Raw genomic sequence first — 25020 nt, 5'->3', positions numbered from 1 at the left:
ACCTAAAAACAATATATTATCAAAAATGAAGGGAAGTACCTTAATATGTCTGCCACATGTCTGCTCTACTTGAGCACTAAGGAAACTGAGCTATAGATTGAGTGTATGTCTCTTACAGCTATTTAAGGACACTCATGGGAGCTGTAACTTGAATAATTTTCAGTAATGTATGTGGTGTTACAAAGAGTATAAAAAGATGGCACTACATTTCTTAGCACATTGTTACATAGGGGATGAGATTTTGGAAAATCAATGAGCTTCTTCAAAACCACCCCTCAGGGCTTCCCTGGTGGCGCAGTGGTTGAGAGTCCGCCTGCCGACGCAGGGGACACGGGTTCGTGCCCCGGTCCGGGAAGATCCCACATGCCGCGGAGCGGCTGGGCCCGTGAGCCATGGCCGCGGAGCTTGCGCATCCGGAGCCTGTGCTCCGCAACGGGAGAGGCCACGACAGTGAGAGGCCCGCATACCGCAAAAGAAAAAAAAAAACAACAAACTACCACCCCTCAAGGGCTTCCCTGGTGGCGCAGTGGTTAAGAATCCGCCTGCCATGCAGCGGACACGGGTTCGAGCCCTGATCTGGGAAGATCCCACATGCCACGGAGCAACGAAGCCCGTGCGCCACAACTACTGAGCCTGTGCTCTAGAGCCCGCGAGCCACAACTACTGAGCCCGCGTGCCACAACTACTGAAGTACGCGTGCCTAGAGCCCCTGCTCCACAACAAGGGGAAACCACCGTGATGGGAAGCCCACGCACCGCGACGAAGAGTAGCCCCCGCTCGCCGCAACTAGAGAAAGCCCGCGCACAGCAACGAAGACCCAACGCAGCCAAAAATAAATAAGTAAAATAAATAAATTTAGAAAAAAGAAACCCCACCCCTCAGCACCCTGCCCCCCCCCCCCCAAAAATCCCACTTCATTATTAAATTACTCACTTGAAGATTGTGGCATTACTATGTTTTGGCTGGCTATTGTTGAAAAGGTACTTATGTAATAACTTCAGTACCTAGATCTGTTTTTTTCTCCTTAATAGACAAATCATTTGTGACTAATTATCACTCTGAAAACATGTGGACTAGATAAAGAATTAAATGCTTTCGATTTTAGAAACCAGTTTGTTATTCTAGTTCCAGGTCTGATCATAAGCACCACAGGCCCCAGGGCCCTCACTTCTGGAGACTGAGGGTGACACGGGGTTTCTTGCAGGGGTGGAAGGGTGTGTATGTGGGGTGGTGTCATGGGCGTGGGTGGGGCTTGATAGATGTTCCCCCCTCACTCCTCCATTTTCACTTCCAGGCTCACATTAATACTAGGCTTGGAGGCTTTCATCCATCCCCAAATCTTTGGGGAGTGATTTTCATTCACCAGCAGGGCTGTGTATAATTCTAGAGTCCTTAAAATGTCTAGAAATTGCACACTAGGCCACAGAAGGAAAGCGGTGTGTGCTAAGCTTCTGAGTCTGTACTGTTTGGGGATAGTGCGGCTTAAATGCAGAGGTTGCTCTGCAGATGTGCACATTCCAAAAGACGGGAAACAGCAGTCTTGGTATTTCTATGTTCATTCTCTGCACTTCACCACCTTGAGTTCTTAGCAGCGTCGCACTGGAATTTGTAGTAGAGACCAAACTGTTACTTAAAAAGAGGAAAGGCTTTGGTATGACTAAAACTAGATTTTTATTGTAAATGAAGGTGATTTCATAGTTTTTTTTTTTTTAAGGATAGCGAGGAAATTATTTTTTGTACTAGAAGCCTAATGTATTTTACGTAATTACTATTCTTCAGGTAATCATATCAGTGAAGAACCCTGTTAGAGTAAGCAAATATAAACAATTTGAGGGGGGTAGTTTGTAATAACAGCACCTTCCATTGGTGTGACATTTTGTGAAATACAAAGGCCACAAATATCAATACTTGGATGCATTTCTCACTTGCTCATTGAAACAACGAGAAGTTGAGAGGCAGGGAAAGCAAGTGTTTATTATTCTCCTTTACAGATGAGTTATGGGCAGAAAACCCAGCTATTCAGTAGTGGAAGTGATACTGACTACAAAACCTACATGTTATGGACCGCTGGGCTGGTGCACCTTGCACTCTTCCGTCCTGCCTTCCTGAATTAAAGAAGATGCATGCTTCCATGGGCATTAATCCGCTATATATATTTTTTGGTATCCTTAATAGAAACCATTTAAAATTTAAAGTAAAAAAGACAAGAGAAATTCTAAAATAAGTGTATTATCGTTGGACCTTTAAAATTATCATTTATACAGCCCAGTCTTTAGGATGATTTGCGTTAATTTTACGTGGGAGAAAGATGCTCAAGACAATTTGTTGAAGGTCTTTTTTTCTCAGTGTAAACCTTTGTAGAAGGAAAAGTTGAAAAAACGAAACAAAACGAAGAACCTTAGAGTGTATATGGTGGTGCTTTTTCTTTAAAACTTTTAGAGAGGGCTTCCCTGGTGGCGCAGTGGTTGAGAGTCCGCCTGCCGATGCAGGGGACACGGGTTCGTGCCCCAGTCCGGGAAGATCCCACATGCCGCGGAGCGGCTGAGCCCGTGAGCCATGGCCGCTGAGCCTGCACATCCGGAGCCTGTGCTCCGCAACGGGAGACGCCACAACAGTGAGAGGCCCGCGTACTGCAAAAAAAAAAAAAAAAAAAACCTTTTAGAGAAGTTAAACTAAAATGCAGTTTAACTTCATACTGACTAAACTTCACATTTGGAATGAGTATGAAGATGAATAGACAGAGTTTGACATATGGGTGTTTGCCAGCCATGTTCTTGAACTTGCCAGGTGGATGTTAAGTGGGTTTTGCATGTGCTTGTCAGATCCCTCCATTGTTTTGGCCACGTGGTGGATCACACCTGAAGTAAGTTAAACAGATAATTTTATTTCTGAAACAGTTCAGAACTAAAAATAAAGAGCCTCTCGTTCGGTCAGATGTTCGCTCTGATACCAAAGGCTTGCAGCTTAGGGGAGGGGAAGCTTAGTTATGACCCAATATTTATACCTGGGCCATCTGTTAACAGTTTATGTTCACAGTAAGGAGAATGGACACTCTTGAGCTCCAGGAACATTTAGACCTGTCATGACGGTACAGGAGGAAGCCAGCTTGGGGTGCTTCTGTCTCAGACCCTTGTTATTGGTGTCCAGTTACAGGTGCTGCCCAGATGACTACATAGGCTGATGCTCCCAGACTTACCAGCCTTTCCTCTCTTTTCCTCAGTCCTCTGAGTCTGTTCTACGTAGAGAGTAAAAACAAAATATAGTCACTAATGACTCTAGGGATATGGACAATTTAAAAATTATATGGCATCAGCTATTGAACAAGTCACAGCAGGAGTTCTGTTAGTGGTAATGATGCAAGGGAAGGTCTTAACTGGCTTTGATGAGATCATGGGCGTTTAATGTGTTTTGCTTTCTTTTCTGCATCTCACCTACTTCTTGAATCCTTTGATTTGTCCAGATCTCTTAATGACAACAGAGAGAATCCCATGGTTGGGTTGATACCATGTTTTAAAGTAAACATAGTAAACTAAAACAGTTTTTCTTTATCAGTCTTAACAGTGAACCAGGTCTGTCATATGTGAATTTTTAAGGCCTTTATTCATTTAAATAATGGAAAAAAGCCTTATACTAAGTTGTTCGCAGCGAAACTAAGTTTTAGAAGTTCTCTGGCAAAGACAATTATATACATTTCGTTAAAGACATTCTTCTGATACCTCTGTACTCTCTGGATCTGATGTATATTGTTGGATTCAATTCCCTAAAATTTTGTTTAGAATTTTTGCATCTGTGTTCGTGAGCCATATTGGTCTGTAGTTTTCTTATAATATCTTAGTCTGGTTTTTATGTTAGGGTAATGCTGGCCTCTTAACATGATTTGGGAAATATGCCCTCCTCTTCAATTTTTGAGAAGAGTTTGTATAGAATTGGCATTATACTTTCCTTAAATATCCGGTAGAATTCACCTTTAAGCCAACTGGGCCTGGAAGTTTCTTCGTGGGAAAGTTTTTGTTTGTTTGTTTGTTGTTTATTTTGGCTGCGTTGGGTCTTCGTTTGCTGCGTGTGGGTTTTCTCTAGCTGTGGCGAGTGGGGGCCAGTAGTTGTGGCTTGCGGGCTCTAGAATGCAGGCTCAGTAGTTGCGGCACACGGGCCTAGTCGCTCCGTGGCATGTGAGATCTTCCCAGACCAGGGCTCGAACCCGTGTCCCCTGCATTGGCAGGTGGATTCCCAACCATGGCGCCACCAGGGAAGCCCCTGTGGGAAAGTTTTAAACTGTAAACCCAATTTCTTTTATAGGTATAGGGCCATTAATTCTATTTCTTCTTGAGTGAACTTCGGTAGTTTGTGTTTTCAAGGAATTTGTCCATTTCATCTAAGTTTATTCTATTGGTGTAAAATTTTTCTAGTATCCCCTTATTGTCTTTTTTATATCTGTAGAATCTGTAGTGATCTCACCTGTTTCATTCTTGATATTGGTAATTTGTCTTCTCTCTTTCCTGAACAGTCTGGCTAGAGGTCCATCTTGTCTGAAAGAACCAGCTTTTGGTTTCATTGTTTTTCCATTTTCTATTTCATTGATTTCTGCTCTCATCTTTTATTCCCCTCTTGTGCTTAGCTTAGGTTTCATTTGCTCTTCTTTTTCTAGTTTCTTAAGATGAAAACTGATTTGAGACCTTCTCTAATATAGGCTCTCCTTGTGCTATAAATTTTCCCCTAAATACTGCTTTAGTGGCAACCTAAAAATATTGATACGTTGTGTTTTTATTTTCATTCAATTCAAAATACTTTCTAATTTCTCCTTTGCCCTATTGGTTATGTAGAACTATGTTCTTTTTAACTTTTTTTTTTTTTTAATTTTGGCTGCGTTGGGTCTTTCTTACTGCGTGCGGGCTTTCTCTAGTTGCAGAGAGTGGGGGCTACTCTTCACTGTGGTACACGGGCTTCTCATTGGGGTGGCTTCTCTTGTTGTGGAGGCTCTAGGCACTCAGGCTTCAGTAGTTGTGGCACACAGGCTCAGCAGTTGTGGGTCGTGGGCTTAGCTGCTCCGCAGCGTGTGGGATCTTCCCGGACCAGGGCTCGAACCCGTGTCCCCTGCACTGGCAGGCGGATTCCTAACCACTGGACCACAAGGGAAGTCCCATCCTTTACTTAACCTATTTGTGACTTTATGTTTATTGTAGAATTTTTACTATATTGTAATTGGGACTTGTTGTTTTAAGACCCATCTCTGCCTTTTAATTGGTTGTTTAAGCCATTTAAATTTATTATGATTATTAACAGCTATCTTATCACAGTCTTCAAGAGATAACATACCATTTAATGTGATGTATAAGAACCTTATAATAATGTTCCAGTTTCCCACTCCTGGTCTTTATGCTGTTGTTGTCATACATTTTATTTATACATATGTAATTAACCTCACAATACGTTGTTGTTTCAATGGTCAGTTACCTATTTTCTTTCTTTCTTTCTTTCTTTTTTTTTTTAAAAAATCTTTGGCCATGCAGCAAGGCGTGTAGGATTTTAGTTCCCTGATCAGGGATAGAACCCACGTCCCCTGCACTGGAAGCGCAGAGTCCTAACCACTGGACTGCCAGGGAAGTCCCTCAGTTATCTTTTAAAGATACTTAAATAACAAGAAAATTTTAGTTAATGTTTCTAGTGCTCTTTGTTCCTTTGTGTGGATAGGACATTTTGTCCTATCATTTTCCTTCTGCTTAAAGGACTTCCTTTGACATTTCTTTTAGGGCAGGGTTGCTGGTGATGAATTCTTTCAGTTTTTCCATGTCTGAAGAAGTGTTTGTTTCACCTTTGTTTTGAAATATACTTTTGATGAGTACAGGATTCTCAGTTGACAGGTTCTTTTTTTCAATACTTTCAAGTGTTTTTGCCCCATTCTCATTTGCATGGTTTCCATCAAGAAATCTGATGTCATCCATATCTTTGTTCTGTTCTACCTAATGTTTCTTTTTTTCTCTGGCGACTTTATTACTGGTTTGAATAGTTTTATTATGTGTTGATTTCTACATGTTTCTTGTGCTTAGAGTTCATTGAACTTCTTGGATCTGTGTGTTTTGGTTTTCATTAGTTTTGGAAAAATTTTGGCCATTATTCAAATATTTTTTTCTGTCCTTCTCTCTCTCTTCCAATTACATGTATGTTAGATTTCTTAAAGTTATCACACAGCTCACTGAAGCGCTGTTAATTTTTTGAACTTCTTTTTCTCTCCATATTTCATTTTGTATAGTTTTGTGTATGTGTGTGGTTTAAGATTCAGTAATCTTTTCTTCTCAAATGTCTGATCTGCCATTAGTCCTGTCCTATATTTTTAATCTCAGACATTGTAGTTTTCATCTTTAGATATTTGATTTTATATCTTTTCAAACATATGGAATATAATCATGATAACTTTTAAAGTCTTTTTCTGCTAGTTCTAACTTTTGTGTTGATTCTGGATTAGTTTCAGTTAATTTTTCTCTTCATTTCCATTCCCTTTGTGTCCCATTTCTTTGCATGCCTGCTAATTAATTATTTATTTATTTAGACCGCACCACCACCGCGGGTCTTGTGGCATCTTAGTTCCCCTTAGTACCAGGGATTGAACCCAGGCCCTCGACAGTGAGATGGGGGTCCTAACCATTGGACCGCTGGGGAGTTCTCACATGCATGCTAATTTCTGATTGGATGCCAAACTTTGTAAATTTTATCTTCTTGGGTGGTGGATATTTTGTATCCCTTGAGCTTTGTTCTGGGGCCACAGTGAAAATAGTTGGAAACAGTTTGGTCTTTTGGGTCTTGATTTTAAGATTTGTTAGGCAGGTCCAGAGCAGTGTTTAGTGTAGGGCTAATTATTCCCCATTACTAAGTCGAGACCCTTCTGAGCACTCTACCTAGTGTGCCCTGAATTACGAGGTTTTCCAGTCTGGCTGGTAGGAAACAGGCACCATCCCCAGCCACGCTGAGCCTTAGGGCGTGTTTCCTCCTTTCCTTTATGATGACCCTTTCCTGTGCCATGGCTGGGTCCTCACATGCATGCCCCGATTAACACTCTTTTGAAGGCTTAGGAGCAACCCTTTGCAGATATCTGGTGTTTTCCTCTGGAGAGCTCTCTCCTCTTGGTACTTTTCCTGTGATCTCCAGCTGCCTTAGATTCTCTGACCTACTTCTTTCAGCCACCGCTTCATGTCTCCTCATTGTCTTGGTGCAACCTTCACTGAATGAGTGCTGGCTATCCACTCGCTTCAGGTGATGTCCCCAGAAGTGAGGTATTGGTTAATTGATGATCTGTCTGGCATCCTGAGATCCACACGTATTAAACAATTTATGGAAAATGTTTTAATTTTGAGAGTCAGCTGGAAAATTTCAGCAAGTAAACGTTATAGAAAATCTTTGCTTTAACTTATCTAGTTTTTATAATTCAGAAAAGAATTATAGAGAAGATTTTAGGAAGTAGCAGAATACATATTAGTGATACATTGATCTAGTAACTTCATCCTGTGGTGGATTTAAACATATTTTCTTTATATTTAATGTTTGTAACATTTAGTGTGTAGTTCTAGATGAAGTGCAAGAAACTGAGCATTAAATCTTTGGTGAAGAGTGTCTGTCTTTCTGACTTGATGCTCTTACTAAAAATAATTATTAATACTTTTTAAAAGGTCATTTTTGTAACCCTCTTATTATCTGCTAAAATTCATGCAAAAGCTGATCCAATGAGATTTACCTATCACTATGTTAGTTTTCATTTTCTAGTGGCATAAATTAATCAGAACTCTAGCATAAAGAATATTATGACTTAATAAAGCCATTGTTAGATTAGTATGACGTATTGAAAGTATGTTAATTTAGTGGAAAATGGCATCTATCACAAGTAATCAGAAAGTCAACCTAGGTATATAAGAAGAAAAGTTAAAATAGATATAACTATTGCCTGGCAGGGCTATAAGACAAATGTGTGTTTCATCTTAATTTTTATGAAATAAGTGATGAGCAGTCCAAAGTTTTTAGCCATACAAAAATTGATTACCTGTGTAAAACTTACGTTTATGGGACTAATTTTTTTTTTTTTTTTTTTTTTGCGGTACGCGGGCCTCTCACTGTTGTGGCCTCTCGCGTTGCGGAGCACAGGCTCCGGACGCGCAGGCTCAGCGGCCATGGCTCACGGGCCCAGCCGCTCCGCAGCATGTGGGATCTTCCTGGACCGGGGCAGGAACCCGTGTCCCCGGCATCGGCAAGCAGACTCTGAACCACTGTGCCACCAGGGAAGCCCGGGACTAATTTTTTTTTTTTACCAGTGTTTCAATGAAATTACCATTCAGCTGCTTGTTTCTGTTTTACTTTAAAATGAGCTAGTGATTTGTTACGAGATAAATTCTTTCACCGTAGCAAAATTTTACAAGTCCAGTCCCTTGAGACATAGCAAAATAAACATCAGTATAATTGAGCATGAGTACAAAAATACAGATTTCTGAGTTTTCCTTACTTTTAAATGATATTAAGCTTTTAAAATGTCACTTAGTTTAAAATGTCAACGATTACAGTAAAAAAAAAAAAATTAATGTTCCAAGATACCAAAGGTATTTTAATAAAGAGGAATGGTTCATTTGGATTTTTTTCAAAAGATCAATAACGTAATTTATATCTATACATAACACATACCTTTTTTCTCTCTTATTTTTGTAGGTTCTGCTGGAGACTTACATTTGGCCTCAATGTGAAATTAAAGTAGAAAATCACATCTACATGTATGTTGCTATCAGGATGTTGATTCATTGGTCATGCCTGAAGAGGGAAGTTCAGTTCTAGATGGCTGACTGCCAGCAAAAATAAATGCTTACCCTAGATGTCAAGCATCTCTCCTTTTTACTGGAGTGAAAATCCCCTCCAGATACCAACAGAACATCACTGCAGAAAATGCTCCACATTTTAAGGATGTCAGCAACCTAAATTCATGCGCCCTATCTGTACAGTTGTTGTGGATGGTTTACCATCTGAAAGCTCCTCAAGCTCTTATCCAGGCCCTGTATCTGTCTCTGAAATGTCTCTGCTTCATGCTTTGGGTCCAGTGCAGACCTGGCTGGGACAAGAGCTAGAGAAATGTGGCATTGATGCCATGATTTATACTCGATACGTCCTCAGTCTTCTGCTGCATGACAGCTATGACTACGACCTGCAGGAACAGGTATTTACATATTGTAAATGTTTTGTGAAAATTTATGATTGTGTTTACATTTTCCTTCAAAGAGCACTTTCGTATTCTAGCACAAGTTAGACGGCTGGGGTCCACAAACTTTTTAAGCTGTCAGTGAATATAGATGAGCCGTGTTACCAAACACACAGTTTGGTTCAGTCATTTTCTCTGACATTTTCTTGATGTTGATTGCATTCTGACACAGACTCTGGATCTTGTCACAGACGGTAGTAGTTTGATGACCCACTGCCTTTGAGTTAGCGCTGCTCCAGAATGTTGGTTTCTACTATTTAGGAAAACCCCACATTGTGATTAGACGTTTTCATCGTTGGGTCTGTTATACTTCTTAACATTCTAAAGTTTAATATTTCATCTTATCTCTAAGAATGATGATAAACTGCTTATTAATCAAAGTGTGTGTTTTGAATCAGTAGACTTAAAATTTTGGTAAAGCATATAACCTTAAAGTGGCCAATATACATTTTACTTGACTTAGGTGCTTAAAGTGAAGAAAGCAACCAAATCTATGTTCTTGAAAAAAATCTCAACTTCAGTCTCACTCTCCAAGAGAAGCTCCTGAATGTGAGGCTTGCTGAAAGGGAGGCAGAGTCATCAGCACTGAACCAGTGAGCTCTGGGTGACTTCTGGGTACAAATTTCATGTAAAAGGGAGTGTTTTGGGAATTCCCTGGCAGTCTAGTGGTTAGCACTCCGCACTTCCATTGCAGGGGGCACAGGTTCGATCCCTGGTTGGGGAACTAAGGTCCCACATGCCTTGTGTCACGGCCAAAAGATAAACAACTTTTTAAAAAGGGAGTGTTTTGTGGGCAGTATTTGTTGTTGTTGTTTTAAACAATTGTTACTAACACTGAAAACAGGAGCAAAGTTTCATTGACAGAGAATCTGGCTTTGACCTTCCAAACCACAGAGCAGTTTCAGAGTCCTGTACATACAGGGGGTTTCACAGCGTGCCTAACATTCTGTCACATGTCAGTTGAGCAGAGTATTTCCCACTGCTGGTGTTCCGCATCCTTTCTAGCTGGACACAACTACATTTCCCCTGCTTCCAGGTTGCTTACTGCCCTGGCTGATGATTATTAGGTCAAGTAAGGCTTTGAGGGGGTTGACTTAAAACCTAATAATCAGAAAGTGTGTTATTTTGGCGGTCAGTATTTTGCATAATTTTCTTACCAAAGTTCTATTATTTTCCATCATATTTCCAGTAAATGTACTTTAAGGGCAAGTAACATGTTAAATCTACCAACATAGAAGAATTTTTATTTCCAGAAATGAGGAAGATATTCCTCTTAACTCAAAAATCATGTACTTCAGTTGTAAATACGTACGTGTAGGAAACAAATCGTTTTTTAGTAGGAGTTTAATAAGACTTCTTACTTCTTAAAATTGTGTATTAACAGTATCAACACCAATAAATATATTAGCACAAAGTATTTATGTGGTAGGTGCTATAGTACATGGAAAAAGGGGTAAAACATAGGCCTGCTATTAAGATTATAGTGAAGACTTCCGTGATGAGACCTGTTTGTGAGTCCCTCTGGTCTCTGTGTTCGCTGTAGGGTGGCGGCGGGCGGGGGGTGGGTGTCTTGGCAGCTGTCAGCGGCCTACTGTGTTGATCCTCCCTGTTCTGGTTCATCTTTAGGACACAGGACAGATAAAGGTTAGTGAAAACAGAGCATGTCTGGAATTACAAGGAGAATCCACAGGGAATTAAAAGGGCCCTAAAATCCTTTTCTGCTCAGCCCTGGCTCGCACATGGCTCGCACAGTGCCAAGTCCCATGCTGATGGGGAAGGTCAAATTGAAAATGACCTTTCATAGGAGATGACCCATAACTTTTCCATGACTTGAGGAGGATGTGCTCACTGTAGCCCCCCAGAGAGAGTCAGGGCATAGAGCCAAGGAAGGGCCTGAGCTGACCACCTGTGATTCAGACTCCACCTAATGGGCACACTCCCCAGCCTGCTGTGGGCGAGCAAGCGTGCCACTCTCCTGACCCCTGGGCCACACTGAGGGTGGGCTCACCCCTCATTTGAAGGCCAAGTGACTCCACTTTTGGGTGTTTGTCTCCTTGCATCTTTTCTCACCCCTCAGTCCTTGAATTAGTCTAACCTTGACTTGAAGATGCCTAGTTTTAAGGCCATTGCTTCAACTACTGGCCTTATTTGTCATGTTGAATTCATGGCTTTTCACCGCTTTAGCTAAAAGAAACACACAAAGAGCTCTTGAGTTCTGAGAAACAGATTTTGTACTTGTCTCAGCAGCCCCTGGTGATTGGGTAGGAAGTACAGCTGATCAGGCCCTGGTCTTGGTTGAGACTGACTAACAAACAGAGTTACATGTAAACCTCTGATTTGGGCAGGTTTGTAAATACAGTTGTGGCGACAGCTGTGTACTGCGTAGTGCTGGAGAACAACTGCCCTTTAATACGTAGATATTATAGGTGGGTCATAGTAATTTTATTTCCACAAATTCTATTTTTTTTCTTTTTTCTTTTTGTCAAGATTACCATATTCTGATAAATGTATGCTTAGATAAATCAGGAATTCACTATTCATCGTTTTTAGATGTAAATATAAACTACTTTTCTAACCCATCCTTCAAGGTCCAGGTCACCTTCCTCTGAATCCACTGCTGATAATTCCTGATGAAAACAATGGCTTCTTCTTCCAAACTTGACCATGTTTCTACTATAGAGCTCTTAATTATAGTTATTAGAATGTATTATCTTTCCCAGTAGTTTATAAGATGCTTAATGGCGGAAATCATATATTCATCTTAAAAATTTTTTTTAACTTTTTTCTTTTTTTTTTTTGCGGTACACGGGCCTCTCACTGCTGTGGCCTCTCCCGTTGCGGAGCACAGGCTCCGGACACGCAGGCTCAGCGGCCATGGCTCACGGGCCCAGCCGCTCCGCGGCATGTGGGATCTTCCCGGACCAGGGTACGAACCTGTGTCCCCTGCATCGGCAGGCGGACTCAACCACTGCGCCACCAGGGAAGCCCCTAAGCTTATTTTTTGAAATAATTTCAAACATCAGAAGGATTGGAAGAGTATGACAAAGAACCTCAGTCAGCCCCAGTTGCTAGCGTTTTCCCACTTTTACTTTATTTCTCTCCTCTCCTTTTTATGCCCGCTTACCCTACATAAATCAGCGTATTATATATTTATTTATTTATTTATGTTGAGTTTTTGAATTACATGTTATTTATTTTTTTGTACAGCTGGTTCTTATTAGTTATCCATTTTATACATATTAGTGTATACATGTCAATCCCAATCTCCCAATTCATCCCACCACCACCCCCCGCCCACCACTTTCCCCCCTTGGTGTCCATACATTTGTTCTCTACATCTGTGTCTCAATTTCTGCCCTGCAAACTGGTTCATCTGTACCATTTTTCTAGGTTCCACATATATACGTTAATATACGATATTTGTTTTTCTCTTTCTGACTTACTTCACTCTCTGTGACAGTCTCTAGATCCATCCATGTCTCTACAAATAACCCAATTTTGTTCCTTTTTATGGCTGAGTAGTATTCCATTGTATATATGTACCACATCTATATCCATTCGTCTGTCAGTGGGCATTTAGGTTGCTTCTATGACCTGGCTATTGTAAATAGTGCTGCAAACATTGGGATGCATGTGTCTTTCTGAATTATGGTTTTCTCTGGGTATATACCCAGTAGTGGGATTGCTGGGTCATATGGTAATTCTATTTTTAGTTTTATAAGGAACCTCCTTACTGTTCTCCATAGTGGCTGTATCAATTTACACTCCCACCAACAGTGCAAGAGGGTTCCCTTTTCTCCACACCCTCTCCAGCATTTGTTGTTTGTAGATTTTCTGATGATGCCCATTCTAACTGGTGTGAGGTGATACCTCATTGTAGTTTTGATTTGCATTTCTCTAATAATTAGTCATGTTGAGCAGCTTTTCATGTGCTTCTTGGCCATCTGTATGTCTTCTCTGGAGAAATGTCTATTTAGGCCTTCTGCCCATTTTTTCATTGGGTTGTTTGTTTTTTTAATATTGAGCTGCATGAGCTGTTTATATATTTTGGAGATTAATCCTTTGTCCGTTGATTCGTTTGCAAATATTTTCTCCCATTCTGAGGGTTGTCTTTTCGTTTTGTTTGTAGTTTCCTTTGCTTTGCAAAAGGTTTTAAGTTTCATTAGGTCCCATTTGTTTATTTTTGTTTTTATTTCCATTACTTTAGGAGGTGGATCAGAAAAGATCTTGCTGTGATTTATGTCAGAGTGTTCTTCCTATGTTTTCCTCTGAGAGTTTTATAGTGTCTGGTCTTACATTTAGGTCTCTAATCCAGTTTGAGTTTACTTTTGTGTGTGGTGTGAGGCAGTGTTCTAATTTCATTCTTTTACATGTAGCTGTCCAGTTTTCCCAGCACCACTTATTAAAGAGACTGTCTTTTCTCCATTGTACATCTTGGCCTCCTTTGTCATAGATTAGTTGACCATAGGTGCGTGGGTTTATCTGTGGGCTTTCTAACTTGTTCCATTGATCTATATTTCTCTTTTTGTGCCAGTACCATACTGTCTTGGTTAATGTAGCTTTGTAGTATAGTCTGAAGTCAGGGAGTCTAATTCCTCCAGCTTCGTTTTTTTCCCTCAAGACTGCTTTGGCTATTTGGGGTCTTTTGTGTCTCCATACAAATTTTAAGATTTTTTGTTCTAGTTCTGTAAAAAATGCCATTGGTAATCTGATAGGGATTGCATTGAATCTGTAGATTGCTTTGGGTCGTATAGTCATTTTCACAATATTGATTTTTCCAACCCAAGAACATGGTATATCTCTCCATCTGTTTGTATCATCTTTAATTTCTTTCATCTGTGTCTTACAGTTTTCTGCATACAGGTCTTTTGTCTCCCTCGGTTAGGTGTATTCCTAGGTATTTTATTCTTTTTGTTGCAATGGTAAATGGGAGTGTTTCCTTATTTTCTCTTTCAGATTTTTCATCATTAGTATATAGGAATGCAAGAGATTTCTGTGCATTAATTTTGTATCCTGCAACTTTACCAAATTCATTGATTAGTAGTTTTCCGGTAGCATCTTTAGGATTCTCTATGTATAGTATCATGTCATCTGCACACAGTGACAGCTTTACTTCTTCTTTTCCAATTTGTATTCCTTTTATTTCTTTTTCTTCTCTGATTGCCGTGGCTAGGACTTCCAAAACTATGTTGAATAATAGTGGCAAGAGTGGACATCCTTGTCTTACTCCTGATCTTAGAGGGGATGCTTTCAGTTTTTCGCCATTGAGAATGATGTTTGCTGTGGGTTTGTCATATATGGCCTTTATTATGTTGAGGCAGGTTCCCTCTATGCCCACTTTCTGGAGAGTTTTTATCATAGTGGCTGTTGAATTTTGTCAAAAGCTTTCTCTGCATCTATTGAGATGATCATATGGTTTTTCTTCTTCAGTTTGTTAATATGGTGTATCACATTGATTGATTTGCGTATATTGAAGAATCCTTGCATCCCTGGGATAAATCCCACTTGATCATGGTGTATGATCCTTTTAATGTGTTGTTGGATTCTGTTCGCTAGTATTTTGTTGAGGATTTTTGCATCTGTATTCATCAGTGATACTGGTCTGTAATTTTCTTTTTTTGTAGTATCTTTGTCTGGTTTTGGTATCAGGGTGATGGTGACCTCATAGAATGAGTTTGGGAGTGTTCCTTCCTCTGCAATTTTTGGGAAGAGTTTGAGAAGGATGGGTGTTAGCTCTTCTCTAAATGTTTGATAGAATTCACCTGTGAAGCCATCTGGTCCTGGACTTTTGTTTGTTGGAAGATTTTTAATACAGTTTCAATTTCATTGCTTGTGACCGGTCTGTTCATATTTTCTATTTCTTCCTGGTTCAGTCTTGGAAGGTTATACCTTTTTACGAATTTGTCCATTTCTTCCAGGTTGTCCAATTTATTGGCATAGAGTTGCTTGTAGTAGTCTCAGGATGCTTTGTATTTCTGCGGTGTCTGTTGTAACTTCTTTTCCAATTTTATTGATTTGAGTCCTCTCCCTCTTTTTCTTGATGAGTCTGGCTAATAGTTTATCAATTTTGTTTATCTACTCAAAGAACCAACTTTTAGTTTTATTGATCTTTGCTATTGTTTTCTTAGTTTCTATTTCATTTATTTCTGCTCTGATCTTTATGATTTCTTTCCTTCTGCTAACTTTGGGTTTTGTTTGTTCTTCTTTCTCTGGTTCCCTTAGGTGTAAGGTTAGATTGTTTATTTGAAGTCTTTCTTGTTTCTTGAGGTAGGCTTGTATTGCTGTAAACTTCCCTCTTAGAACTGCTTTTGCTGCATCCCATAGGTTTTGGATCGTCGTGTTTTCATTGTCATTTGTCTCTAGGTATTTTTTGATTTCCTCTTTGATTTCTTCACTGATCTCTTGGTTATTTAGTAACGTATTGTTTAGCCTCCATGTGTTTGTGTTTTTTACATTTTTTCCCCTGTAATTGATTTCTAATCTCATAGCGTTGTGGTCAGAAAAGATGCTTGATATGATTTCAGTTTTCTTAAATTTACTGAGGCTTGGTTTGTGACCCAAGATGTGATCTGTCCTGGAGAGTGTTCTGTGTGCACTTGAGAAGAAAGTGTGATCTGCTGTTTTCGGATGGAGTGTCCTATAAATATCAATTAAATCCATCTGGTCTCTTGTGTCATTTAAAGCTTGTGTTTCCTTATTAATTTTCTGTCTGGATGATCTGTCCATTGGTGTAAGTGATGGGTTAAAGTCCCCCACTATTATTGTGTTACTGTCGATTTCCTCATTTATAGCTGTTAGCAGTTGTCTTATGTATTGAGGTGCTCCTATGTTGGGTGCATATATATTTATAATTGTTATATCTCTTCTTGGATTGATTCCTTGATCATTATGTAGTGTCCTTCCTTGTCTCTTGTAACATTCTTTATTTTAAAGTCTATTTTATGTGATATGAGTATTGCTACTCCAGCTTTCTTTTGATTTCCATTTGCATGGAATATCTTTTTTCATCCCCTCACTTTCGGTCTATATGTGTCCCTAGGTCTGAAGTGGGTCTCTTGTAGACAGCATATATGTGGGTCTTGTTTTTGTATCCATTCAGCAAGCCTGTGTCATTTGGTTGGAGCATTTAATCCGTTCACGTAATTATCAATATGTATGTTCCTTTTATCATTTCCTTGTTATGGGTTTGTTTTTGTAGGTCCTTTTCTTCTCTTGTGTTTCTCACTTAGAGAAGTTCCTTTAGCATTTGTTGTAGAGCTGGTTTGGTGGTGCTGAATTCTCTTAGCTTTTGCTTGTCTGTAAAGCTTTTGATTTATCCATCGTATCTGAATGAGATCCTTGCCGGGTAGAGTAATCTTGGTTGTAGGTTCTTCCCTTTCATCACTTTAAATATGTCATGCCACTCCCTTCTGGCTTGTAGAGTTTCTGCTGAGAAATCAGCTGTGGACCTTATGGGAGTTCCCTTGTATGTTGTCATTTTTCCCTTGTTGCTTTCAATAATTTTTCTTTGTCTTTAATTTTTCCAATTTGATTACCATGTGTCTCGGCGTGTTTCTCCTTGGGTTTATCCTGTATGGGACTCTCTGCGCTTCCTGGACTTAGGTGGCTGTTTCCTTTAGGGAAGTTTTTGACTATAATCTCTTCAAATATTTTCTCAGGTCCTTTCTCTCTCTCTTCTCCTTCTGGGACCCCTGTAATGCGTATGTTGTTGCGTTTTATGTTGTCCCAGAGGTCTCTTAGGCTGTCTTCATTTCTTTTCATTCTTTTTTCTTTAGTCTGTTCTGCAGCAGTGAATTCCACCATCCTGTCTTCCAGGTCACTTATCCATCCTTCTGCCTCAGTTATTCTGCTATTGATTCCTTCTAGTGTATTTTTTATTTCAGTTATTGTATTGTTCATCTCTGTTTGTTTGTTCTTTAATGCCTCTAGGTGTTTGTTCTTTAATTTTTCTAGGTCTTTGTTAAACATTTCTTGCATCTTCTCGATATTTGCCTCCATTCTTTTTCTGAGGTCCTGGATCATCTTCACTATCATTATTCTGAATTCTTTTTCTGGAAGGTTGCCTATCTCCACTTCATTTAGTTGTTTTTCTGGGGTTTTATCTTGTTGCTTCATCTGGTACATAGCCCTCTGCCTTTTCATCTTGTCTGTATTTCTGTGAATGTCAGCATATTATTTCTTAAGACTGGATTTTCTCTTAGCCATAGAACAGTTGTAAAATTCAGGAAGTTAACACCGACACATTATTATCTAATCTACTGTCAGTGTTCAGTTATTGTTAGCTGTCCCATTGATGTCCTCCACTGTAATTGTTTCCCTCATCTAGGGTCCTGCATTGACCTTCGTGGTCACATCTCTTTAATTTCTTTTAATCAGGAATAGTTCCTCATCTTTCCTTTGTGTCTCATGATGTTGACAGTTTTGAAGAGAACAGGGCAGTTATTATTTTGCAGAATATCCCTTATTTGGGTTTGTCTGATGTTTCCTCCTGTTTAGAGTCAGCTTATGATTTATGGGAGTACCATTGTGTAATGTTACTGAAGCGATTAGTTTCCCTCTTTTCTGTGCATCACGGTGGACAGCACATGATGTCAGTCCGTTTCATTCTTGTTGACGCTGACTTTGGTTCAGATGGTGGCCGCCAGGTTTCTGCACCGTAAAGCTGAACACTTCTCTGTGTAGTTTTCGGGTCACCTGTCCAGAGGAGACTTTTGAGTTTTCCGTCCATAGATGACTCCCACTTGAATTAATTATTACTTTGATGGTCGCAAAATGATGATCTTTTTTCTAACTTGGTTATCCCATGTACATTTAGTCATTGGCGTGTGCTGCAGTGCCTTCCATCTTTTTAAAATTAATCTCCTTGTTGTGTAGAGAACACTGCCGTAGGCCAACTGCAGTGCCGGCCATTTCCTGCCGCATCTTGAAGCTAAGTGGTATTTTCCCTGCTTTTACTCACCTGGAAATATATGTTCGGAGGGGTTAGGTGACATGCCTAAGGCCGGGTGGTTAGTAATGAGTCAGGATTTAAACTCATGTCTGGCAGCCAAATCCCATGCCCATTTGTTATGTCAGAGTTTTGTTTTTGTTGGCTTTTGTATGTAACAAATAATTGTTGAATGAATAACGTTAAAACACTCTACTGTAAAGGCAAGTTTTAGAAACTACGTGGAATTGGTTTACTGTTTTTTAATGCACTGCGGGCTTTAGAGGTGGGGAAAGATCGCTTTGTCTTCTCAGCTCACAGTTGAACTATGCGTGAGTGCCGTGGGGCGGGCGGGGGCGGCAGACAGCCGTGTGCTTCGCCAGGAGGTCGGAGCATTAGCCTGGCTCCTGCAGCTCTTAAAACAGACTGTGTTACATTATTCCAGAATATTTCACGGTCTTATTAAAAATGGCTGAAAGGAAAGCTATAGTAAAACTAATTTAAAGGTGGGAGTTACCTTTTCTTGTCCTGAGGATCATGGTCAACAGCAAGTTCCCAATAACCTGTCATGAGTAGGAAGAATTATTTTAGGAAGGTGGAACTGCCTTTCACCACATCATTCTTATACAACCCCAGGCAGTCTTAGTTTTCCTATGTAGCCAATTACGTTAAAACCACCATCCAAGAGTTTATTAAGACATTTCTTATGTCTTTATATTTTAATGTTCTCAGCATCATGAAAGCTTTGTTTGTCTGGTCCGTGATTATGACAGAAAGCCCAGCGTGGTCTGTCTTAAACAGAAGTAATGGTAAAACACAAGCCCATGTGCATCATGTGCCGCACGTGAGCCTCGAGCTGGAGCGCTCACTTCCAACACAGGGCGCCTCATTTAACCCTCACAGCCACCCTGCTGTCCCCATTCCACAGGTGGTGGTACTTAGACACAGTGGCTGAGTAACTTGCCCAGCATCACACAGCTAGTAAACATGGGAGCATTTATTGGTTTTAAAGCTTGAAATGTCCATGGGGTAGGGCTGGCCTCAGCGGCAGCTTGAGGGGCCTTCAAAGAATCAGTGCGTCATCTTGAAGTTTGCCTTCTCTGTTGCCGTTATTCTCGAGCTTCCCCGCTCCCCTCCTCACTGTAAGCCCAGACTCCCACCCTCATCCGTGCATGACCGGTCCCTGACCCAGCTGCTAGGATGAGGGGACTTTGGTGCCTGGGCTGCAAGCACTTGGAACCATGAGGACTAAGAATTGGAGAGGGTGGGCTCCCAAGGAAATCTGGGATGGTGAGGGTGCTGACCCATCAAAAAGAAGCACTCTCTAAATACCTGTGTACAAAGTCACGCTTTCTTATTATAAATTTAAATTTTAGTAAATATTCCCTGATTGTACTACGTTCTAAGATTTGGGCCTCAAACAAACCACTTGCTAATGTTATCCACTCTCTTCATGATTTTGTTCTCTCTGCTACTTCTAGGACTTCTGTCTTTGCAGACCTCCTCTGAAATTGTCCTTTCGTGATAGACCCTCAACCTGTGTGATGGCTTTAGATGTTCTTACGATGTTAGATTTTTTTTTTTTAGGTCCCAAGGCTCCCAGGAACTTCATTAACTGTTGCAGATAGGGAGCAACTCTGGATTCTGTACAAGAATTAAACTCTTAATTGAGGTATAAAATGCATACAGAAAGGGTACAAATTAGTGAATTTTCACAAAGCTTGTATCTATGTAATTACTCCCAGAAAAATAAATAGAACATTCCATGGACACAGAAGCCGCCGCCACCCCTGCCCCACACAGGTTTAGAATTCCTCATGTGTCCAGAGGGGAATCCAGCAGACTGTGGCTTCTGTTTTCCACTCCTTCCTTTTTCTGGGATCCTGATGCGTACATCTCTAGTTTTTTCTCTCCAGCTCTGAGAGACCACCCCCAGCTCCACTGGTTTATTGCCTCTTAAAGGCTACCTTTTTCTCAGCCTTTTGTCCGGGGCCTGGAATGGGTACATTTCCCAAGGGAGAAAGCAGCCTTAGCTGTCCCTCCCTGGAACAGTCCTTCCTGCTTTTCTCAAGGCCTGGGTGGCTCAATAGGTCACTAATGACTTAGCGCGGGCGTTGGGTGTTTGGTTTGGTTTGGTATGTTATCTGGCTTTTCTGGTTAGCCTGGGCAGGAGAGTTGATCTGCTGCCAGTTTTTTGGTTTTTTTGTTTGTTTTGTTTTTTTTAAGGCAGTTTTTTTAGAGCACTTTTAGATTCATAGTACAGTTGCGAGGAAAGTATAGAGATCCCGTATCCCCCGTGCCTCCACATATGCACAGCTTCTCGCACCATCAGCATCCCTTGCCAGAGTGGTACCTTTGTTACAATCAACAGACCTGCATTGACATCATTGTTACCTAAAGTCCATAGTTTACATGAGGGTTCACTCTTGGTGTTGTACATTCTGTGGGTTTGGACAAGTGTGTCATGACATGTATCCACCATTATAGGATCAGACAGAGTAGCTGCACAGCCCTAAAAATCTGTTTGCTCTGTCTCGTCATCCCTCCCTCTCCACTAACCCCCGGTGACTGCTTTTTTTACTGCCTCCATAGTTTTATCTTTTCCATCATCAGGATCATACAGTACGCAGCTTTTTCAGATTGGCTTCTTTCACTTAGTGATATGCGTTTAAGGTTCCTCCATGGCTTTCAGTGCCTTGCTGGCTCATCTCATTTTAGTGCCGAGTGACAGTCACTGTCTGGATGGACCATGGTTTATTTATCCCTTCACCTACTGAAGGACATACTGGTTGCTTCCAAGTTTTGGCAATTCCCAGTAAAGCTGCTGTAAGCATGCGTGTGCGGGTTTTTGTGTGGAAGTAAGTTTTCAGCTCCTTTGGGTGAATACCAAGGAAGCCTGATTGCTGGATGGAATGGTAAGGGTATGTTTAGTTTTGGAAGAGACTGCCACACTGCCTTCCGACGTGGCTGCACCATTCTGCGTTCCCACCAGCAGTGAGCGAGAGTTACTGTTGCTCCACGTTCTCGCCAGCATTTGCTGTGGTCAGTGTTCTAGTTTTTGGCCATTCTAAAGGTGTGTAGTGGTATCTCACTGTTGTTTAATTTGCATTTGCCTGATGACATTATGTAGAGCGTGTTTTCATATGCTTATTTACCATCTGTATATCTCCTTTGATGAGGTGTCTGTTGAGGTCTTTGGCCTATCTTTTAATCAGGTTGTTTGTTTTCTTATTATTGAGTTTTAAGAGTTTTTTGTGAATTTGTGTAGCAGTTCTTGCAGATGTGTCTTCTGCAAACATTTCTCCCTGTCTGTGGCTTGTCTTCTAATTCTCTTGACATTGTTTTTCACAGAGCAGTTTTTATTTTAATGAAATCCAACTTACCCATTTTCTCTTTCATGGATTGTCCACCAGTTCCTTTTTAAAAGAGGGTGTTCATTTGTTTTCTTGTTTAGTTTGGTGTTTATTTTGCTTATCTTCTCCTCAGTCTTTCTTTGACCACCATATTTAAAAAGAAACCTTCCATTCTCAGTCCTCTTTTCTACTTAATTTTTCTTCATAACACTTGTTGCTACCTGGAATTGTATGATTATTTGTGATATTTTATGTTTATTTGTATGTCTCCTCTGCTGGAATATACAATTCATGAAGTTAGGGACCTTGTCCGCCATGTTTTCTGCTGTATTCCCAGCCCTTAAAGCAATTCATGGGATGTAGAAGATGCTCAGAGATTTATTAAAGAAATGAATAGATGTGTGCTTCTTTCTCAGGTGTATGACTTGTGTGTGGAGGGGGAAACATGATGGAGGTGAGTGCAGATGTCATAGGTACACACTGGGGCCTGCCTGCCCTTCAGAGAAGTTACTGTAGCTTCTTCCCTCATCACCACCACCATCTTTCCCATTTTAAAATTTATTTTATTTATTTATTTTTGGCTGTGTTGGGTCTTCGCTGCTGTGTGCGGGCTTTGTCCAGTTGTGGCAAGCAGGAGCTACTCTTCGTTGCGGTGCACGGGCCTCTCATTGCGGTGGCCTCTCTTGTTGCGGAGCACGGGCTCTAGGCACGCGGGCTTCAGTAGTTGTGGCATGTGGGCTCCGTAGTTGTGGCTTGCGGGCTCTAGAGCGCAGGCTCAGTAGCTGTGGCGCACGGGCTTAGTTGCTCCGCGGCATGTGGGATCTTCCTGGACCAGGGCTCGAACCCGCGTCCCCTGCATTGGCAGGCGGATTCTTAACCACTGCGCCACCAGGGAAGAAGCCCCATCTTTCCCATTTTTAAGTGTACAGTTCAGTGGTATTAAATGCATTCATAATGTGCAGCCATCACCGCCATCCATCTCCAGAACTCTTTTCATCTTGTAAAATGAAAACTTTATAATTCCCCTCTCCACACAGCCCCTGGCAACCACCATTATACTTTTTTTTAAAAAAATAAATTTATTTATTTATTTATATTTTTGGCTGCGTTAGGTCTTTGTTGCTGCGCGCGGGGGCTACTCTTTGTTGCGGTGTGTGGGCTTCTCATTGGATGGCTTCTCTTGTTGCAGAGCACGGGGTCTAGGTGCACGGGCTTCAGTAGTTGTGGCACGCAGGCTTCAGTAGTTGTGGCTCACGGGCTCTAGAGCACAGGCTCAGTAGTTGTGGTGCACGGGCTTAGTTGCTTGGCGGCATGTGGGATCTTGCCCAGAGCAGGGCTCGAACCCGTGTCCCCTGTGTTGGCAAGCGGATTCTTAACCACTGCACCGCCAGGGAAGCCCTAGTTTGTTGGTTTTTTTAAATAAATTTATTTTATTTATTTACTTACTTTTGGCTGCTTTGGTTCTTTGTTGTTGTGCGCGGCTTTCTCTAGTTGCGGCCAGTGGGGGCTACTCTTCATTGCATGCACGGGCTTCTCATTGCAGTGGCTTCTCTTGTTGTGGAGAACGGGCTCTAGGAATGCGGGCTTCAGTAGTTGTGGCATGCAGGCTCAGTAGTTGTGGCTTGCGGGCTCTAGAGCGCAGGCTCAGTAGTTGTGGCGCACGGGCTTAGTTGTTCCGCCACATGTGGGATCTTCCTGGACCAGGACTCAAACCCGTGTCTGCTGCATTGGCAGGCGGATTCTTAACCACTGTGCCACCACGGAAGCCCTATACATTTTGTCTGTATGATTTTGACTGCTCTTAAGTACCTCGTATCAGTGGAATCATACAGTGTTTGTCCTTTTGTGACTGGCTTATTTCACTGAGCACAGTGTCTTCAGGGTTCATCCATGTTGTAGCAGGTCAGAATTTCCTTCCTTTTTAAGGCTGAATAATATTCCATCATATGGATATGCCACATTTTGCTTATCCATCCATCTATCAGTGGACACTTGGGTTTCTTCCACATTTTAGCTACTGTGAACAATGCTGCTATGAACATGAGTGTACAAATATCTCATCGAGACCCTGATTTCAGCTTTGGGGGGTATATATCTAGAAGTGGAATCGCTGGATCATGCGATAATTCTGTTTTTAATCTTTTGAGGAAGTGACACTAGCTCCACCATTTTACATTCCCACCAATAGTGCACAGGGTTCCATTTCTACGTATCCTCACCAACATTTGTTATTTCTTGTTTGTTTGTTTGTTTTTACATAGTAGCTATTCTAATTGGTGTGAGGGGTACCTCATTGTAGTTTTTTTGTTTTTTTTTTTTTCCCCACGGTACGTGGGCCTCTCACTGTTGTGGCCTCTCCCGTTGCAGAGCACAGGCTCTGGACGCGCAGGCTCAGCGGCCATGGCTCACGGGCCCAGCCGCTCCGCAGCATGTGGGATCTTCCTGGACCGGGGCATGAACCCGCGTCCCCTGCATCGGCAGGCGGACTCTCAACCACTGCGCCACCAGGGAAGCCCCCTCATTGTAGTTTTGATTTACATTTTCCCTGATGATTAATGATGTTGAGCATCTTTTCTTGTGTTTATTGTCTGTTTGCATATCTTCTCTGGAGACTTTAAAGTCCTTTTCCCATTTTTGAATCTGGTTGTTTTGTTGTTGTTGAGTTTAGAAGTTCTCTATAGGTTCTGGATATTAACCCCTTATCAGATACATGATTTGCAAATATTTCCGGGGTTTGCCTTTTCACTGTGTTCATCGTGTCTTTCAGTGCATGAAATTTAAAAATTTTCATGGAGCCCAGTTTGTCTGTTTTTTATTTTGTTACCTGTGTCTTTGGTGTCACATCCAAGAAATCTTTGCCAAATCCAATGCTGAGAAGCTTTGCCCTATGTTTCTTCCAAGAGTTTTATAGTTTTAGCTTTTACGCATAGGTCTTTGATCCATTTTGAGTTAACTTTTATATTTGGTATGTGGTAAGACTCAAATTCCATTCTTCTGCATGTGGGTGTCTAGTTTTCCCAGCACCATTTGTTGAAGAGACTGTCCTTTCCTCATTGAATGCTCTTGACACACTTGTTGAAAATAATTTGAGCATATATGTGAGGGTCTATTACTGGGCTGTCTGTTCTAGTCATTGGTCTATATGCCTATCTTTATGCCAGTACCTCACTGTCTTGACTTTTGTAGCTTTGTTGCAGTTTCTTTTAAATCCCTAATTAATTGTATCTTCTACCTCAGAGTCCATCATTCTAGAAGTGTAGCTGGGTTATTGCACTTTCTGGTTTTGCCCACAGGTTAAATAAGAATAATCCTTGTACTGATTGCTAGTTGAGTTGGATCATTTCTGTATTCAACAAAACTTGTTCTTTCAGCCCACTTGTAACCTACTTTACAGTATATCCCCATTAGTGTAGCATTTCACTGCTTGGAAAAGCTAGCATTTGCAGTGTTTTCCTTTAACAATAACAGTGGACCCATCCTGGGTTCCTCAGGTGTCTTGCTGCATATACTGTATTTCA

The 25020-nt window shown here is 41.1% G+C and overlaps 1 protein-coding gene across 4 annotated transcripts in view; it reads left to right on the top strand.

Moving 5' to 3' along the window:
- The window catches only part of KIAA0232, a 91942-nt gene that overhangs the window by 24764 nt on the left and 42158 nt on the right, over positions 1 to 25020 (top strand). Inside the window, exons 1-2 of one of the 4 annotated variants that reach the window (XM_082838463.1) lie at positions 1388 to 6696; positions 8683 to 9181. In XM_082838463.1, coding sequence (XP_082694589.1) covers positions 8951 to 9181 — 231 coding nt within the window. In that variant the 5' untranslated portion in view covers positions 1388 to 6696; positions 8683 to 8950. Of the gene's footprint in view, positions 1 to 1387; positions 9182 to 25020 lie in introns of those variants that run through there. The other 3 variants (XM_082838462.1, XM_082838461.1, XM_082838464.1) reach the window with 3 other exon arrangements.

The sequence above is a fragment of the Leucopleurus acutus genome (assembly GCF_964270905.1).
Source record: "Leucopleurus acutus genome assembly, chromosome: 4".
Taxonomy (NCBI): domain Eukaryota; kingdom Metazoa; phylum Chordata; class Mammalia; order Artiodactyla; family Delphinidae; genus Leucopleurus; species Leucopleurus acutus.
The sequence above is the reverse complement of the archived record's forward strand: the minus strand, read 5'-3'. Positions and strand labels throughout refer to the sequence as shown.